This window comes from Neolamprologus multifasciatus, chromosome 23 (assembly GCF_963576455.1).
Source record: "Neolamprologus multifasciatus chromosome 23, fNeoMul1.2, whole genome shotgun sequence".
NCBI classification, from domain to species: domain Eukaryota; kingdom Metazoa; phylum Chordata; class Actinopteri; order Cichliformes; family Cichlidae; genus Neolamprologus; species Neolamprologus multifasciatus.
This window is the reverse complement of record NC_140460.1, coordinates 19,188,840-19,207,247: the sequence shown is the minus strand read 5'-3', so window position 1 is coordinate 19,207,247 and position 18,408 is coordinate 19,188,840. Positions and strand designations below refer to the sequence as shown.

Below are 18,408 nucleotides of genomic sequence, written 5' to 3'. Positions count from 1 at the left end.
AGAACAATTTGGGTTTAATTTTTTAAAATAAATAAACAGCTTGCTTGATTTTTTTTAATGTATGCAATAAAAACAAATAATACACCATCAAACAATTAGATCTGTTCTCCTCAAGAATGAAAGGTACTTTATAAGATATGTTATTACTGGGGCCACCCTGTTACCAATATTCCTAAAGCTGAAAAAGCAGGTTTTAAACATATTGTTTGAACTGCTAAATGAGGGTGACCATCTTTAACTTAATGTTCAAGGATGTAATAAACTGTTACAAAGGCAACAGATAAAGCCTTGTGCAGTCAGCAAAGACTGGAAAAATACAAAATATATGAAAGAGGACTGACCTCTGGTCCACCCATGGTGCTTTCACGTGACTCAATTGTGTCACTTCCCCTTTGTTTTGTATGTTTGTGTGTGTGTGTGTGTGTGTTTCCCAGAATCAATAGGTTGGGGTTGCATGTGACTCTGAAATAAAAGAAACGTCTGAACAAAATCAGTTCAAGCGAGGGATTTGCAACTTTTCTTTACCTGCTACATCTGGCACTTGCAGTTTGGTTGTCAGGAAGCTGGTACAAGCGAAAAATTTCATTTTTGTGGGCTTTTCAGGAGCTGTTTTATTTAAATAATACAACAGCTCAGTTTGCATTTTGTCCCAGTGCAGGTGTGATCTACACAGCAGATGTACAGCATGTGCATGGATTATTGTCAGGTTCATGGGTAGGATATATGTGTAGATTGTAATTGCAGAATGGAGCTTCTGTTGCTGCTTTGCAGGTATATGAGAGTCTTTTGCGGCAGTGCAAATGTAACTAGTTTTACCACTCTGAGTATTTAGTGACTGAAATCATGTACTTTTGTAAGTATACAAGGACCACTGCTAACATGCTAACAATGGCTGTTATATTCACATATTCATGTGCTCTGTGTGTGTTTTTATGTGAGTGACCTTCTGTCTGCTGTTCCTTAAACTTTAATAACGTCTACATAAGGGCTTTCGAAATTCCTGCCAGACATAAAACAGGGAGCTGAAACCCTAAGTCTTAGTACGGTGGCCGATAGGGGGCACGTAAGCTCAAAAACTTTAAACGGTTAAGACAGGAGTGTTTATACTGCGTGATGCCAGGGTTGTGTGGTCTTGTTGAACTATAAATACCTCTTGCAATGCTTTAAGAAGTGTTAACAGCAGGTTCAATGTATTGTCTGCTGTTAGTCACAGTCGTTAGCAAAAAGCAACGACCGGACTAGCCGCTTACATGAATGAATAAACCTACTGGGTTCACATGGAGCTGGCTGGTGTTCGGGTTTAATTTGAACTGCTGCTTTTGACTTATTTGGTAGTCAAACTGCAGGTCCGTCTGCACCCGCGGTCACCTGTTACCTAAAAGTTAGCGGTGAGCTCGCGAGCTTATTTATTGTTAGCTTAGTGCTAGCAGGCTAATGTGCAATGGAAACGGGGGAGCCGCTAGATCCGGGATATGTCGGTAAGAATTGAAGTACAAACGGAACCGGAGCGGATAACGGGGGTTCAGAGGTGCAGAGCACTGCACAGACAGCTAACCCAGGTTTAACCGGGCTAATGCTACATTAGCCTCAGAGCTTTCCTGTTAGACACACACAAGGAAATGCGAGAGTGTGGTTTAGGTACAATACAACGGCTGAAAGCTAGTTTCAAATCAGCAGGAGTCTGTTCACACTGTCCTAGTCCACATCCAACGAACCCGGGTTATCTGGATTTAATCTAGACACATTCGTATGTGGGTTACATGGGGGGAAAAAGGTTAAACTATAATTTTCCCCCATTTGTTAGTAGGTTTATACACTCTGTGGGGTCTAGTCCAGATTTAAGGGGTTCAGGTTATGGGGATTGTTTTCTTGTCTTTTTCTTTTTTGTAATGGATAACTGCTCTGATTTTTTTTTTTTTACGTGCTGAGAGTTAGGTTAAATGTGCATACAGAGGCATTTATTGGTCATTTTATCAGTTAATCTGGTCCAGGTTCAGTAGTTGGGGGTCCAGATTGTTTATTTACACATTTTTTATGCGTCTGATACGATCATTTGTCCTGATTTATTTTTTCCAGAGAAGGCCAAGGCATTCTGGAACAATGAGGATGTGGATCAGGTCTTCGATGTGGTTTTCAAGTACCTGGAGCACCTGAAGGCAATTCTGAAGAGGAGTGGAACCACAGACAAAGGTTCTGATCCATGTCTGATGCGAGCGAGCGGGACTCTGGCAATCTTCCTATCCTGATCTTTACTCTCTGTCTTCTCTCAGAGTATGTCCAGGCCTTCAAGCTGCTAGAGCATCTGGACTGCTCCTCCTCCTTGGCCTCCCTCCAGGACCAGGACAGCTCGGTGGTTCAGGTGGTCATTGGCTCAGGTAAACCCCGGTAAATCTCAAGGCTTCGCTGTTGTGTTTGAGTCCGACTATTGCTGAGTGTTTATTCCTCCCCAGAAGAGCTGCTGCCAGCTGACATCCTCCAACACAGCCCTTCATCCTCTTGCTCCTCCTCTTCATCCTTCTTGCCTCCTTTTAATGGGTTATCCAGTCCAACAGCATCTCCTGCTGGCAGAGAGGAGCTGCTGCCTCCCCTCGTGCCTGTCCAGCTGCAGTACCACCTCCACACCTGCTCCAAGGTAAACACACATTGATGTCATTCAGAATCAGCCCGAGAATTTATTTTGCCTAATTTGATCTCAAAAAGTTCCTTTAATTTATATGGTGCTTTTATTCTGAATCTTGATAATCTAACAGCCTGAAAACACGTTGATCCCTTTTAGTTTCTACCCAGAATCTTGAATATGTTGAAAACCTGATCCTTGTAATTATCTCAAATCTATCGAATAGTTTTTTTTAAATTTAGAAATCTGATATACTTCAGAACTTTAGAGCATCCTTATACGTTCCTGTAAGTAACTTGGGGCTTTTATCCTGAGAAGAAGCATTAACCTCCTAAGACCCAAACTCTTAATTTCTTTTAATTAATAAACTTTTAATTTCTCTTTGATATCTGGGCATATTGGGACCTGATGAATGTAAAAACAAAGAATTACCAGATTTTTTTTTTACCTGATTTTTGTTTCTAAGAAAAATGAGAGCCACATATGAGGATATTTGTTTAAAATTTCGATAGAACAGTAGCAGTATAATGTCCTCGTAAGTGGATATCAGGCCCTTGTTGAGCAAAATGTAGTATTTTGGTCTAAACAACCCAAAATGTGATGTCCACATATGTGGACGGCAGGTCCTAGGAGGTTAAAGCAACTTGATAATGTCCAGTGTCTAATTCATGACCTTTAAAAAAAAAAAAAAAAAGAAAGAAACTGTCATAGTCAGTCCCTATACCAGACTGGGGGCATTTAATTTAACGGTGATCATTTACAGTTTGTAGCCAAAGGCTTTTTTTTTAAATTCCTGAATATTTGAATATTTAAAATCCTGATAACGTGAGCTGTTTTTTGCTTTACAGTCCTGCTTGCCCTGTTTGCCCAGCATGACTCAGTCCATGCCGCTATTCTGGGGCCAGAACCCGCTGAAGATCCCGTTGCTCTGCGGCTTCAAGAGGCTGACCGCCATGCCACTGATTTCACCCGCCAAAGAGGGCGTGCTTTGGGACCACGGGGACCAGGAGCAGGAAGACGTAGGAAACTGGGACGTCATCTACAAGGCACCATGTGGGCTGAGCCTCCGTAACCATGACAACGTAATGCTTTTTTTGGAGGCTACAGAGAGTTATGACATCCTGCAGGTCAACAGATGATTTTTTTTTTTTGCTGTGTTCAGTGTCTCTCTGTATATTCCTCCTTCAGGCCTTTAAACTGGGTCAGTTTTCGTCCTGCAGGTTGACTTCTTCACCTTTAACCCCTCCGTGCGGTTGGACCCTCCTTCGCCAGGGGGCCTTCGGCAGCCTGAACAGGATCTGAGCCGAGGGGCGGAGCCAATACCAGTGGAGCTGTGCGTCGGGGACGGTGGCTCCCGGCCTGCTGAATTCCGCTACAGGAAGGACCGATGGCCACATGGCTGCTTCCTGAGCCGCGGCCCAAAGCTGTTCAAGGCCTGCTGTGACTGCACAGATGGCTGCAGTGATGCAAAGCGCTGCGCCTGCATGGCCTTGACTTCTGGAGAGCGCCACTATCGCCATCACAGGCTGTTACAGGCCAACCCATCAGGGTGAGGTGAACAAGTAGAGGTTTTTCAAAAGGAGCTAAAGCAGGAGCTTTAGGTTTCCCAGTGGAAGTATTGATCATTAACTGATTCACTGATTTGCTGACAAAGTCTTACCATGGTGATCAATCTTCAGGCTCTTTGAGTGTGGCCCGTGGTGCGGCTGTGACCGATCTTGCTGCCAGAACCGTCTCGTCCAGAGAGGCATCAGAGTCCGACTCCAGGTCTTCCAGACTGAGAACCGTGGCTGGGGGGTGCGTTGCCGTGACGACCTGGACCGTGGGACCTTTGTGTGCATTTACGCAGGTGAGTGTGGCTCAGCGTTCAGTGGCTCCGTCCAAGCCACGGTCTGTAAACTCGTCCTCTCATCCGTGTCCAGGTGTGGTGCTGCAGAGGGTCCCGAATCCCACCGAACCACCGCCGCCAAAGTTGACAAGGTCCGACCTGCCGTCTGACGATGAGGTGGAGGTCGTCACGGAGTGGCTGGCCCCACCTGTGCTGGAGGGCCGACGCAATGTGCTGGAAACACCCCCGCCTACGTCTCCGCCTACTTCACCTCTTTTGCATGTCCCTGTGATTCAGAGACCCTCCGACAGCGGCTCCAGCACCACAGACCAAGAAGAGGTTTGTTAGGCTCGTTTACTTTACTGTAAAGTTTTATTTTATTTTCAGAATTATTTTTTTACATATTATATTTCCAATATTTCTATACACATTTTATTATATTGTAAATCTTTTTCATTTGTATTTGTATGGAGATTACAGGTTTTCAATTTACATATTTTTATTTTTTCCTTTGAATATTTTGTGACCTGTTTTTAAAAGAATTATTGTTTATTTTAAATCCTTTGTGTGTCCTGCATTCCTTTGAATATTTCCTCTAATTATTTGATTAAAATAATGTATTTTTGTGCCTTCGTGATCTTTAGTTCAAAGTAAAAGGCTTCTATTTTCTTCTGTCAGATTCAGGCGGTGCTGGTTGGAGGTCTACAGCCGACATCTCCTTCATCAGGTCAGTAATGACTCACACAAAACACACAAATGATACATTAACATAGCTGGTAAAAAATTGGCTACTGTGTGTCAGGTGATCAAGAGCAAGACGAGAAGGTGGCATCAATGTCGGAGAGCGCTGGTGTGAATGGTACAAAGGCGAGCATGAGCTTAAAGAGAGCAGCAAAGGTGGACGAAGTTTGTTTTGTGGACGCAAGCAAGGAGGGAAACGTGAGCCGCTTCATCAATGTGAGTCCAGCTGATCGGGAACATTTAGCCATCGATCAACCGATCAGGACACACATTATTTACTCTTCTCATTTAATTGATTTTATTTATAATCAGGGTTTCATGTTACTTATTGTTATACATGTGTGACAGATATATATATATATATATACACAGTATTTTTAAATATTATTTAATTTATGTTCTTTAGACATGTCATTAATATTTCTGCACATATTCCTTAATTTCCGCACTATGACGTGCACTTAAAATCATTCCATTTTCTCAAAAATCCACAGTCTGCCTTATAATCCGGGGCACCTTATGTATGAATTCTGGTTGTGCTTACTGACCTCAAACTGATTTTATGTGGTACACAGTGCACAAAAATCTATCAAAAAATGTTTTAATACGACTTTGGTAAGCTATGAAGCTGCACCGCTTGATGGATTGTTGAAGCATTGCAGCGACCGTAATCAAGAGCCTCGCGGAGTAATCTGGGTCCCAAACTCCACCCACTTCGGGTCCCAAACTCCACCCTCTTCAGGTCCCAAAGTCAAGCGAACACTGGAACACTGCGGCATCACTGAGAGTTAAAAACTGTCTAAATTCTTTCATCTCTAATAAAATGATCAGTGTTGCTGCTTTTCCAGGTGTAACAATTAAGTTTAACATCCAGGCATCCATGAAAACAGAATTTATTAAGTTTAATGGAGTTAGAAGTTAGCAGGAAGTTGGCTTGCTAGTTTGTACAGCTCTGCTATCACTTCCAACATAAATGAAGACAGAAAACTAAACCGCAGTGACTTTTTTTAGGGTTGCTGAAGTTGGACTAGCTAGTATGTAATGATGTGCTACATGATCACTATCTAACAGCTATGTTAGCATAACATAAACACAGTGAACCTGGAGGATGAATGCTAACTTTTTTCCACTCGATGAAAGTTAACATTAGGGTTCCCAATGGTTAGAGACAAATGCAATTGCATGTCAGGATGCTGTAAACGGAACAAACTTCAGTCAGGAGAACAACTGTGATAATCCATCCAGAATATGAGGTTAGTCATTAATATACTGCAACAACAAGGGAATAGAGCAGCTGCGAGAGAATTCAACATTAATGAATCAATGGTACGGAAGTGGAGGAAGCAGGAAGAATGAGTAAAGTTTGACATATCTGACCGTTTTATAACTGTATTTTATAAACAGCTTCACAAGATTTCTTTATATGTATGTATGTATGTATGTATATATATATATATATATATATATACATATAAAAAAATGTGTATATATATTTTATGCTAATAAAGAAGAAATCTTCTTCTTGTTTATTATTATTATTATTGTTGTTATTGTTATTGATATCATGTGATCTCTAACCCCGCCCACAGCACAGCTGCCAGCCGAACCTTTTCATCCAGAATGTCTTCATCGATTCCCACGACCCCGCCTTCCCCATCGTTGCCTTCTTCACCAGCAGGTGAGGAAGAGGACTGAGAGGATGTTAATGTAGGTTATTATTAGTGGTCATTTTAATAATTGTCCTCTTTGTTTTCTTGCTGTAGGGCCGTAGTGGCTGGCACTGAGCTCACCTGGGACTACTCTGCCAACGTACAGATCGATTCACTGCAAAAACAGGAAGTGTCTTGTCTCTGCGAAAGCGACAATTGCCATGGGAGATTCACCATCGAGGAGAACCTATGTGACGTTTGTGAGGTCGAAGGTCACATAGCGATGGAAGCCGAGTGATCCTCCATACAGTTTGTTAGTAACAGTTTTGGTATTTAGAGATTTTTTCCTAAAAAGCAATAAAAGTTCAGCTATTTTATTCTGAAAGTTTTTCAAGTCTTTATTATTGGGAAGGCTTTAATTTTGAGAACACTTTTTCTGTGTTTGAGCTTTTATTTTTGTATCTCTACTTTGGTCATTTTATTTTGACACTGCCATGGATTTAATGTTCAAACAGCCAGTACAACTTTTATCTTGAAACTGGTGCCCAAAGTGTCAAAGTTCTGTGTTCATTTTAAGCAATAATAAACGTTGCTTTGAAAACCTTCAACATGAGTAAATGGTTTACTATTGGTGCAGCTCTTTGGGGGATTTGAAATTGTATATAAATGTCTGAATGTATTTATTACAGCTTTTATTTTAAAAAAAAAATATGCAACTGAATTTATCAATTACGGCAGATTTATTTTTTTATTTTTTATTTTTTTTACATTTGTTTCTAATTTATTCCTAATATTTACATTATTTTTGAAAAGTCACTTGGACACTCCAGCTTTTGGTTGCGGACTTTCGGTTGTAGCCCAGCAATGCTTTTATTATGAAATTTCAGACCGGATATTCGGTATTGTTTATATCGCCTCTCTCTGTCTTCACCGACTCTCCACCATACACTCGAGCCAAAGATGAGATCTCTGTGGGGGGCTGTGCGTGTCTTCCTCTTCGGCCTCTCCTTGGCCTCCCTTTCTCTGTCCGGTGCGTCCCTGTTCCACATCCCGCCTCATGACCAGGTGGCCCGGGTCGCGCGCTTCGTTGCGCACCAGGTGGACTGGGCCTCTATGGCCACCATCTCCACCCACAAACCGGTGGTGGGCCAGCCGTTCTCTAATGTCTTCTCGGTGAGCGACGGGCCAAGGGGCTCGGGCTCCGGGGTGCCTTACATGTACCTGACCCGCATGGAGATCTCCGTGCAGGACCTGGAGGTGAGCCTGACCCGGGATATCAGTGTTAAAACAGGAACTGAGCCTTCCTGTTCAGAAGTCAGTTTACAAACTAGAATTTAGTATACTCGACACTCTCTGTATCTGCGCTGTGTTGCTGTAAAAGGCACTGCGTCTCGTTGAAAACCTTTGATTTTACTGTGAAAGCCATTAAAGTTCAAGGTTACAGGTTCTGGAGCGGTAAAGCGTAAAATTAAGTAACATTTGATCTTCAAAGCCATCAGCTGTCAGTAACTTATTCTATACAAAACAAAAGTGTGGAACTTGGTAAACACAATATTTACTAACAATACGCTTATGTAAATGTGTTTGCAGTGATTAGCACTGTTTTTAAAATGTTGAACTGCAGAATTATTGCAAACACATCATGTATATTTATTTTAATACTCCTGATATATAGAGGAGCAAAACTGCCAAGGTCTAAAATGCATTTACAAAAACGGAAAAATAAAAAATAGATACAAATATTTAGAATTTAATTGATTTAAAAAAATGAAATAAAAAGGTATAAATAGTGTGTTGTGTAATGTTCTTTAATTTGTTTTGGGGTTTTTTGTATCTTCTTTATCTTTTCTATTTTACTAAAATATATAGTTTTTTTTAATAGAAATTTTTAGTTCACAAAATAATGTTAATGATGATTTTCTTTCCCATGGGGAAGAAATGTATCGTTAACATTATTTTGTGTATTTAGGGTAATATTATTTTTTAACATTTTAATATTCAGACTTTCATTTTAAAGGTTATTTGAAGTTATGTGAAATAATGTGAAGTTATGCTGAGATATAAAATCCTGAATATTTGAGCTTATAAAACTGCATTTTACATAAACTGTGATGTAAGTGCAGCATGACTCAGCATATTTTCCTGGCAGTGACTCAGCAGTTGCCAGTCACATGTCAAAGCAGAAGTTGAGACCACAGAAGAAGAAATGAGTGCATGAAATCTGCTGAAACGACACAGAAAACAGGTTTAAATGAAGTTCAGCTTTGTTAAAGTTTGCTTTGTTACAGAAAGTTATCAAAATTAAACTGAGCAGCAGCTTTTTATTGTCTTGCAGTAGGTTATAAAGTTTGTTTGAGCTGAAAAGTCATTTTCTCAGGATTAAATATTTATTTTTAGTACCTCCAGTACGACCCGATACGACACATCACAACGCAACACATACAACACAACACAATATAATAACTTAGTAATAAAAAAGAAGAATGAGTGTATTTGCATTGCACACTGTTATTATTGCACATTAATTGTTATTGCACCTTGTCATAAATATAAATATTATTATTGTTACTGTTTTTACTGTTGTTACCTCCCCCCCCAAAAAAAGTCCAGGTAGGTAGTCAGTCAGGTCAGCTGTTTGCATTGATTAGGGCTATTGCCCTGTTGTAAAAGCTGTCCTTGAGTCTATTTGTTCGGGACCTCAGCAGCCTGAACCTCCTGCCAGACAGCAGCAGCTTAAACACCCGGTGTCCTGGGTGTGTACCGTCCCGTAGGATGCTGCGTGCCTTCTTGAGACAGTGTCCTTCAGGGACAGAAGAGGATGTTCAATGATTTTTTGGGCCATATTGGGACATATTCAAGCAGGTTTTAGTGGTTCAAATGGCAGATTTTTGTCCCAGACATAAAAAATGATCGTATTTAGATATTATTTGTCTGTATATGGAGGATGAAAATGCCTAAATTAAAAAAAGATAAACAAATAAATAAATATATATTTTAATTTTAAGAAAAATATAGCATTAAATAAGAATTGGACACAACTGATTAATTAAAAGTATATGTTTTAATAATGCTATAAGATGTGTGTATGCGTGTGTTACCTGTGCTGTGTGTATTGATGCAGGTGAGCCCTGTGGCGTCTCTGACCATGTCTCTGGCTCAGACTGATTACTGCAGGCAGCAGAGCTTTGACCCTCAGAGTCCGCTCTGTGCTCACATCATCCTGTCTGGATCTGTACAGGAGGTACGTACACACACCTGTGTTTCACACATGATCAGTTCGGACCCGTCACATGACCACCTCCTCCTGCTGTGGTTCAGGTGAACGGGACAGAGGCGGAGTTTGCAAAGAAAGCGCTGTTCACTCGTCACCCCGAGATGATCGACTGGCCGAGCGACCACAACTGGTTCTTTGCCAAGTTCAACATCACACAGGTACTACTGCAAATACTACAACATAATACCACAGTACTACTGCAAATACTACAACATAATACCACTGTAGTACTGCAAATACTACAACATAATACCACTGTAGTACTGCAAATACTACAACATAATACCACAGTAATACTGCAAGTTCAAGTCTATGAATGCTTTGAAACAATCCCACAGTACTACTACATGTTCATTGTTAGAGATATAATAAGTATAAGTACTACTAATATTTTTAATAATACTATAAATACTGTTGAATGTTTCCACTATAATAATACAAGTTAAACGTGAACGTGCAGTACACTCATGCTTCTGTTATGCTGTTGTCATTTTAAAACATGACACAAATATCAGTACTGATATAATAATCCACTTTAAATCCATGACACTACTTGTTTAAAACAACTCAATATATATTATAAGTAAATATTATAATACTACACTATCATAATGATGGTATAATAATGATGGATAATACTACTAACACTAAAACACCACACAGATACAGGTAGTACACAATACTTCTAATAATAGAAGTACTACCACCTGCCACTAGTAGTAACTCAGTAGTAATTCAACCTGTAAATACTCTCACACAAACTATAAATATCAACTTGACTTAAGTATTTAATACTTTTTTCTCTTTTTTTCTCTTTATCATCATTATTACTGCTATTTTCTGTTATTTTCTTCTTAATTTAACACACACATTTAACTCACACTTCTGCGCACTTCTGTATGCTCATGTAAAGCTGAGGACACGAGCCAAAGAATTTCATTATGGCTAAATGTGGCTACTCGGTTTATCTGTACTTGACAATAAAACTTGAAACTAGTAATACCAGAAATTTTACAGCAATAATATTACTGATACAAAAGCATAACTGAGCTATTTATAATACTAGAAAGACACTGCCATAGTACTATTATTAAAAATTCTAATAATACCACTAATACTACAGGTACTCCAGCATCACACGCCTTGTAATAGTAGCTCTATCATTACTGTAGCATTTGTAGTCCTGAGTGCACACCTGTGCTGCTCTCAGCCAATCATGTGACATGAAGTCAGCAGGCTGGTCCTCCTTCCTTGTGTTTCAGGTGTGGGTGTTGGATTACTTTGGCGGGGTGAAGACCGTCACTCCTGATGAGTATTTCCAGGCAACGCCGTACAGGAAGCACCACTGATGGTTTGTAGTCCTACTGTTCTGTTTGTAGTCCAGCATCACTTCCTGCTGGAGCTGACACCACGCCTCTGTTTAAACATGTGCAGTTAAACCATCGTCTTGTTAATTTTTCTGCTCATTGTGTTTTTTATTCTGTTCAGGATTCGAACCTGCGAACCCCGCAACCAGAATGTACGAGATGCAAAATCCTCCTCAGGAGTTACACGCCGATTAATCTGCTACGAATCCATTAATTTATCCAACCGCTGAATCCACGTCATTTACATCATGCCTGCTTTATTCTTAATTTTAGGTTTGAAAGTTTCTGTTTCTGAAAACAGGCAAATAAAATCAGATAAAGTGTCCTAAACACAGAAGTTGTCTTTAACTCGGACTTAAATTGTTGCATTTGGAGCTTTTCTTTCCTGCAGCTGAAACACTCAATGACATTCAGTCATCAGAAGTCAGTGTTACATTTTAATTTCCTCTTTCCTTTGATTCACTTAAAAAGATTTTAAATGACTCTGTGAATGTGTGTGTGCTCAGGTGTTTGAAAAGACTATTGTTGTTTTGCAGATTTAAACATTATTAAAAAGCCAAGTGTGTTGGTGGAGTTTGACCACCAGAGGGAGACGTCACGCTGAAAAGTTAAAGCTGCCAGTCCAGAGGAGGATTAAATCGATAAATACTTGTATAGGAAAATTTTGTAATGGAATATATGTTTGTAGGCAAACTTATAGGCACCACTTTAAAACAGAACAAACCTTTTTTTGAGCATCAACTTTTGTATTTGACCTTTGACCTGGATGCTGTTTAACTAACAGATTTAAATGTGCAGTTTGAAAAGAATTGCTCATAATGTACTTTGTAAATCCACAAATAGCACTTTATGGAACACAAATAATTTTTAATGAAACAGCAGGAGACATCAGTAACCACACTAACTACATTTCCCTTGAGTCTTTGCCAGTAACAGGCTGTTTATTACTTGTGGGTGATGTAGTAGGGTTTTTTTATATGCTAAAAGAAAATCTCTATTTTTTTTTTAGATATTAGTGAATCAAATAACCCCAGATCCTCCTCCATGCTTCTTGTTTAGAATAATAATAACTAGGCTCCTTATAGGCGGGACTTTTTCCTTTGTTGCAAACATAGCTTATTTAGGCATTGTTGAAAGGGGAGGAGCTTTGATTATTTGCCTTAAACATAACTTTATTAATAACATTATGACCTGCTGCTTCTTCAAGCTGAATAACAGCTGTAAGTGTTTGCTGTGAAATTTTATTTTTTGAAAGAAAAATAAAGATTTGTATTTAAAAAAAGCCTCCTCATCTCTATTGTGTTTTATTTGTTTTTGTTTTTTAACACATTTAGACTTACTTCACCAACTTATTGTCAGCTGTATGTATTTATTTTATTTATCTTCATTCATTTTCAATGCATAATTTTTTTATTTTATTTTATTTTCAATGGTTGTGGTTTGATGTTTATTTGCATTATTTTATCCACGTAACCCAATTTAATCGCTTAATATTTTTAAACACTAAATCAGAAGTAAATAAAATGGAAAGTAAATGACAGTACACTGAAAAAAAGGCACTGGCCATCTCTTGGATTTATGTAAGCATCTTGCATGTATTTAACACAATTGCCTCATGTTTTAAAGATAAATGTAACCATATAGTGTAAAAACTACATGATATGCTGAAAGGGTGTATTAAATTGTTCATATCATGTTCAGGTGAAGTAAGTCAATAAGATAGCAACATTAAATCTCGTGAAACCACGCGTGATTTCATCTCGCGGGCTTTGGATCGTGGTTCAAAAAAGGCATCCATCTCAGTCAAGTCGAGCAGCCAACTCTACTTTTTTGGTATGTCTTGATTTTTTGAATTAATATTTACCATATTTCAGCCAAATGTAGTTAAACGTCTAGAGTGTCGCCATGTAACATGCTAAAAAAGACCCGTTAGCTTATTTGCTGTTTTATCTGTTGTCAAAGAATTGGCGCTTTTTCATTTGAATTTGTCTTTGGCACAAGAGCCGTTATATCACATTAAACCTAATTATGAGGCAGTCATAACATAATTTGGTTTTCTGTGTGAATAGATTTGTCAACTGACTCTTCAGTTACATTGTGTATTTACTGCACCGTGGTGTTAGTGAGATTTTGGACATTGAACAGCTTTAGCTAATATCATTAGCGGCATTATGCTAGCTTACATCCCTACCCCTCCTGCCCTCACCTGCTGTCCTTTTGTTTTTGTTTTTTTTTGCTTCACATTGACCTCTATTCTGCATTTCACCAGGAGTCAGCTGATGGATTGTGGGTTCAAGGTGTTATGGTAAGAAAGTATATTCTATTTTCGCTTAAGGTTTCTGTAACTTAATTATAATAGGTTTTGTATAATTATTAGGTGCATGCATACACAAATAGACCACCCTATTAATACATCTGAGAAATCCAAAATCTGCCATAGGTTTAACTTATACCTGTATGTATTGTCAGAAAGGTGATTACTGGACTCACATTAATGCACACTTGAACTAAAATGAGGTTGTAACTTGTGGGTTGTTGGGTTGCAAATCAGAAACAAACATCTTTGGATTTTTTTAATCCCATAAGATCTGGAAACACAGTTTTTATTCAACAAAACATTACTGATTAACCATGCACAGTGCCTGCTGTTATTTCAAAAATAATTTTATGTCATTTCAGATAAAATGCAGTATTCCAGTGAATCCCAAACATGCCTTTACAGTCAAGGTTTCTGACGGAGCTGAGTTTCTCTCTGACAGTCTGCTGAAAGTGTTTGCAAAGTGATCGGGGGAACAGGGCACAAAGCTAAAGGATGTAGCTGCCATGATGACAGTAAGAACTTTAAAATTCTTTAACTACAAAGTGTATATGTATAGCATTAGGTCAGTAAAAGAATTTTATGCTGCATCCATTGAAACAGTCAACTATTACCTGTGAGTACTGATTCCACTGAAAGGATGCCATAATTTTCATCATGCATTTACTGGCCCACTGAGAAAAAATTGTCTTTTTTTAAAAATATATGTTCTGGAAACTATATATCCATAAAGTTGATGTCAAACAGGAACTTTTGATGTTGCTTTGTAGATGCTGGTGTTGCATGTTGACTGGTTTAAAAAGTCAAGAGTTTTTGTCTGGGATCATTTTCTTCTGTGCTATTGAAAAGTTCACAAATCTCTGTTTTCTTTGTTATAATACTTTAGGATGACATTAATGCTCAAAGGGAGTCCCTCATCAAAGTGCTCCGCATCTGTGTGAAAGACAATTGCAACATCTTGGTGCATGAGTTCATGGTGAGTGTTTTATGAGTAGATTGTGGCTTTGCAACATTTAAAAATGCATTTAGTTATCCACTTGATCCTCATTGGACTGGTTAGGACCAGTAGTCCTCTTTAATAATTTGAAGTTCACATGAGGCCTGGTAGTGAACTCGGCCGCCGGCCCTTGAGGCCCCACCCCCACCCCTGTATTAGGGCTCACATCAGTGTGAAAAAACTTTAAATTTGTCATTCTAGTGAACAAAGGAAAATCCCACCAATATTTACATTAGCTTTTGTTTGAAAAAAAAAATGACCAACTGACCAACAGCTAACCAAATTGTGGGGCTGAAAGTCTAAATTCTAACATCTTCTGAGTGACATAACCTGGATTTCTGATGGGCCAGTGTCTTTCTAACAAAAACTAATGTAAAGCATTTGAAATTATTATGTTTTTCACTCTCTCTTAGAAACTCTGTTAGACAATGAATGGCAGCATGGCAGGCCACTCTTTGGCTATAGCTATTTACTATGTTGCTTTCATTGGTTTAAATTACTCTAACATTAGAATTGGTAGATTCAAAAGAGAGTTTAAAAAGGAATCTTAAAAAAATGTTTTGTGTTTAACCAGGACTTGACTGAGGCCACTGCACAGATTGAGAAAACCACAATGAACATCTGTCTCCAGAGGATGCGGTGGTAATGGAGTTGGATGCAACTCAGCTCTCAAGAAAAGCTCACAACTAAGACAAAACTGCTCCTGCAAGGAAAGCTCACTGTTATGCATGCAAGGTGATCAGCTCTAGGTGAGAGGACATTTAAATCTCACACTTGTTCTGCTGCATTTTTGGAACAGATCGCAGGGTTCATTTTTATATACTCTGCAACTGCCATGAGGATGAGCCGTTTTTTTTGTTGTTGTTTGTTTTTCCTTTTGCTCTGTACAAGTTCTCTGTTTGTCTGTTTGGCAGCATTTTTAAATTTCTCTTTGTATTTTTTCTTTCTTTTACTAGTGAAGAGATGTAGCGTGAACAGTTATACAGTCTAAATATCCCATATGGGTTGTATGAAATGGTATTTTCAGTTTCATTCAGTTGAAGTAAAGAACGTTGAATATTTCTAAGTGTGCTGTTTTGAACCAAGATGTCACAGTATGATCAGTGCTGTAATTTTTGACAGTCACTGTATCAATGTTATTTTTCAGTCTCTTGAATAAAGTTTTTGACCTGCAAGTGCTAATTTCTTTAGTCATTGGGGTAAAATGGGTAATGTTAATAGGAAGGTGTTTGCCAATTCAGTAACCTAATTTAATGTTAATGGAAACTAACATTACCTCAAATTGTTTAGTTATAATTGTTGTTTAACTGAATCTTGACGTCAGAGGCCTTAAATAGAATGTTTTGTATTGTCCTGTAACATTTTTCAAAAGAAACAGTCTAATTTCTTTGCTGTGATTGATTCCAGAGAACACGGAAGAACTGACATTATTTAACTGTTGATTTATATAGATTCAGTGGAGGAGTAATGTCAGTTTAATTCTTTACCTACTGTCAATGCAGTGAAATTATACATTTTGTTTTGAAAGGTTACTGGTGGATGCCAGCAACCATCTTGGAAGAGAACAATACAATCTGTTATAAGGCCTCCATTTGAAAATTGTGTATTTGAAACTAGAATATAATAGCAAAATGTAATTTGAAGATAACATGTAGTATTTAAGTGACCAAGTAGTATTGGGTAAAAGTTATTGAATGGTGTTGGGATAAAGTGAAAAAATTGTGAAGGATTAAAATATTCCAAGAGCTCAAATTACTTCATCAAAACATGTTTAAGTCACATTTTATCAACACAAATTGCGCAGGTTTATTGAACATGAATAAATTGTGTTAATTTAACTCAATTGTTTAAGTTGCTGCCAAAGCAAAACATCTGTGTGCAACAAATGTCCACCATTGAATTAAGTAAATCCAACAACATATTTTTTTCAGTGTAAGAGCATCTTAATCTCTGACACTTTAATGAGTTTGTCGTCTCTGGATGAAACATGAGCTTCACTGATTTAATTATGTTAACATGAAAGTCAGAATGGAGCAAAAACCAGGATTTTTGGCCATATCTACCACTTACCTATCACTCATGGTTTTAACATCATCACCAAGATGTATATTTTTAAAAACATTCAGCATTCAGAGGACAACAGATCCTGCTAGAACTCTTATATCCACTATATAGATTATAATTATCCTATGAACTGGCGAGAATGGTGGGTTATGTTGCTCAGTTCTTGACAGCAGCTGTAACTCATAAGCTATGGATGATAGGTAAGAGTTGAAACTGTTGCTGAGGGCCACTATTGACCTAGCCTGGGCCTATTCTGCATTGACCTGAACACGATGGATGCTTAATGGTCGCCTCTATAAAAGATATTTGGCTCAACTACTGGCAATGATGTCTCAGATATATTCTTTCACTGATTCGTGACATCCCCTTTTGAAAGTAAATTGGGCAGTTCTGACTTCAAGTTTTCAGTTTTGATCTGTCATGACTGGACAAATAATTCTGAGGTGACACCATCAATCAAGTTTTTTATTTGAAATTTACAAAACTAAATAAAGTTATCGAAGGAAACAACCATGAGCTGTGTCAGTCCGTGAGTCAGTCATATTGGCATGTTTGTTGGCGTAGTGAGTGAAATGTTGTTTGGGTACATGAAAATAAGCTGTTATTCTCCCAGAATGTCCTTTTATGGGAATACAGGCCTTCTTGACTACACCCATTATGCACCTGCAACAGGAAACAGAAAGACAATTGACAACCCAACAGCCCAAAGAGGTGGAGTCATCAGATGCAAGATGCACCATAGACCATAGATATCCACATGCAGTGTTGTACAAAAGTGTTTGCCCCCTTCCTGGTTTCCTATTAGACAAAGATAACACAAGTTAACACAAAATGCAGTTTCTAAATTAAGGTATTTATTATTGGGGGGGGGGGCAGGATGTCCATAACCACACGTAGCACTGTAAGAAAAAGTCATTGCCCCCTAAACCTACTAGCTTAATAGCAATAAATGCAATCAAGTGATCAAGTGTTTGGGATACTTTTCAATTAGATTTTAAAGCACTGTGGAGGAATTTTGGCCCACTCATCTTTGCAGAATTGTTGCAATTCAGCCACATTGGAGCATTTTCAAGCATGGATGCATCAACACCAGCACATGAAAGGTCATGTGACAGCATCTCAATCAGACTGAGGTCAGGATTTTGACTAGGCCACTACAAAGTCTTAATTTTGTTTTTTGTTTTGTTTTTTTATAAACCATTAAGCCATGTGGGGTCTTTTGTGACCTCTTGGAGGAATCGTCACTGTCCTCTTGGGAAAATGTTGGTCGGCCGGCCACTCCTGGGAAAGTTCACCGCTGTTCCATGTTTTAGCCATTTATGGATAATGGCTCTCACTATGGTTTGCTTGAGTCCCACAGCTTTATTGAGGTTTTATTCTGAGACCTCAACTTGAGCACTTTGGCAGTTACCATTTTGATTCTTTTAACCAGATATGATGCCAAGGACGACTAGCATAAACACTGCCACCAGAGACATTTTAAATCCAGGCAAATTAACTGTTAGCATTATTGAGTCGGCAAGTCTTGAGTTGAACTTCTCTCAGCTTTGACAC

General features: G+C 38.6%; 2 protein-coding genes and 1 long non-coding RNA gene across 7 annotated transcripts; all 3 read left to right on the top strand.

Annotated features, from left to right (window-relative positions):
• Nucleotides 1-1,036: 1,036 nt before the first annotated feature.
• Nucleotides 1,037-7,443, top strand: setdb2 (SET domain bifurcated histone lysine methyltransferase 2). 4 transcript variants are annotated; one of them, XM_085152809.1, is made up of 12 exons: nt 1,037-1,478; nt 2,077-2,190; nt 2,271-2,375; nt 2,454-2,632; nt 3,466-3,744; nt 3,838-4,166; nt 4,297-4,466; nt 4,540-4,784; nt 5,124-5,172; nt 5,248-5,402; nt 6,776-6,864; nt 6,950-7,443. In XM_085152809.1, exons 1-12 carry the CDS (start codon nt 1,442-1,444, stop codon nt 7,131-7,133), a joined length of 1,935 nt encoding a protein of 644 aa, XP_085008935.1. In that variant the 5' UTR covers nt 1,037-1,441; the 3' UTR covers nt 7,134-7,443. The 4 variants fall into 4 exon arrangements, with proteins under 4 accessions (XP_085008935.1, XP_085008937.1, XP_085008933.1 ...); XM_085152811.1 differs by having other exon boundaries at nt 2,451-2,632; nt 3,466-3,699; XM_085152807.1 differs by having other exon boundaries at nt 1,038-1,478; nt 2,451-2,632.
• A 284-nt stretch (nt 7,444-7,727) lies between these two features.
• Nucleotides 7,728-12,758, top strand: creg1 (cellular repressor of E1A-stimulated genes 1). The gene is made up of 5 exons (XM_085152868.1): nt 7,728-8,092; nt 9,957-10,076; nt 10,154-10,267; nt 11,372-11,460; nt 11,598-12,758. The coding sequence occupies exons 1-4, from the start codon at nt 7,796-7,798 to the stop codon at nt 11,456-11,458; spliced, it is 618 nt and encodes a 205-aa protein (XP_085008994.1). The 5' UTR covers nt 7,728-7,795; the 3' UTR covers nt 11,459-11,460; nt 11,598-12,758.
• Nucleotides 12,759-13,012: 254 nt separating this feature from the next.
• Nucleotides 13,013-14,841, top strand: LOC146491402 (uncharacterized). Of its 2 annotated transcripts, XR_014872588.1 has the most exons (3): nt 13,013-13,056; nt 13,178-14,308; nt 14,680-14,841. It is a non-coding gene; the product is annotated as an uncharacterized LOC146491402 (long non-coding RNA). The 2 variants fall into 2 exon arrangements; XR_014872587.1 differs by lacking the exon at nt 13,013-13,056 and having other exon boundaries at nt 13,063-14,308.
• Nucleotides 14,842-18,408: the final 3,567 nt, after the last annotated feature.

Coding starts and splice junctions, on each gene's coding strand:
- setdb2 (XM_085152807.1), top strand. CDS start 1,442: ATGGAAACGGGGGAGCCGCTAGATCCGGGATATGTCG. Junction 2,376..2,450: donor TCAGGTGGTCATTGGCTCAG/GTAAACCCCGGT, acceptor ATTCCTCCCCAG/AAGAGCTGCTGCCAGCTGAC. Junction 3,745..3,837: donor AGAGTTATGACATCCTGCAG/GTCAACAGATGA, acceptor TTCGTCCTGCAG/GTTGACTTCTTCACCTTTAA.
- creg1 (XM_085152868.1), top strand. CDS start 7,796: ATGAGATCTCTGTGGGGGGCTGTGCGTGTCTTCCTCTTCGGCCTCTCC. Junction 8,093..9,956: donor TCTCCGTGCAGGACCTGGAG/GTGAGCCTGACC, acceptor GTATTGATGCAG/GTGAGCCCTGTGGCGTCTCT. Junction 10,268..11,371: donor CCAAGTTCAACATCACACAG/GTACTACTGCAA, acceptor CTTGTGTTTCAG/GTGTGGGTGTTGGATTACTT.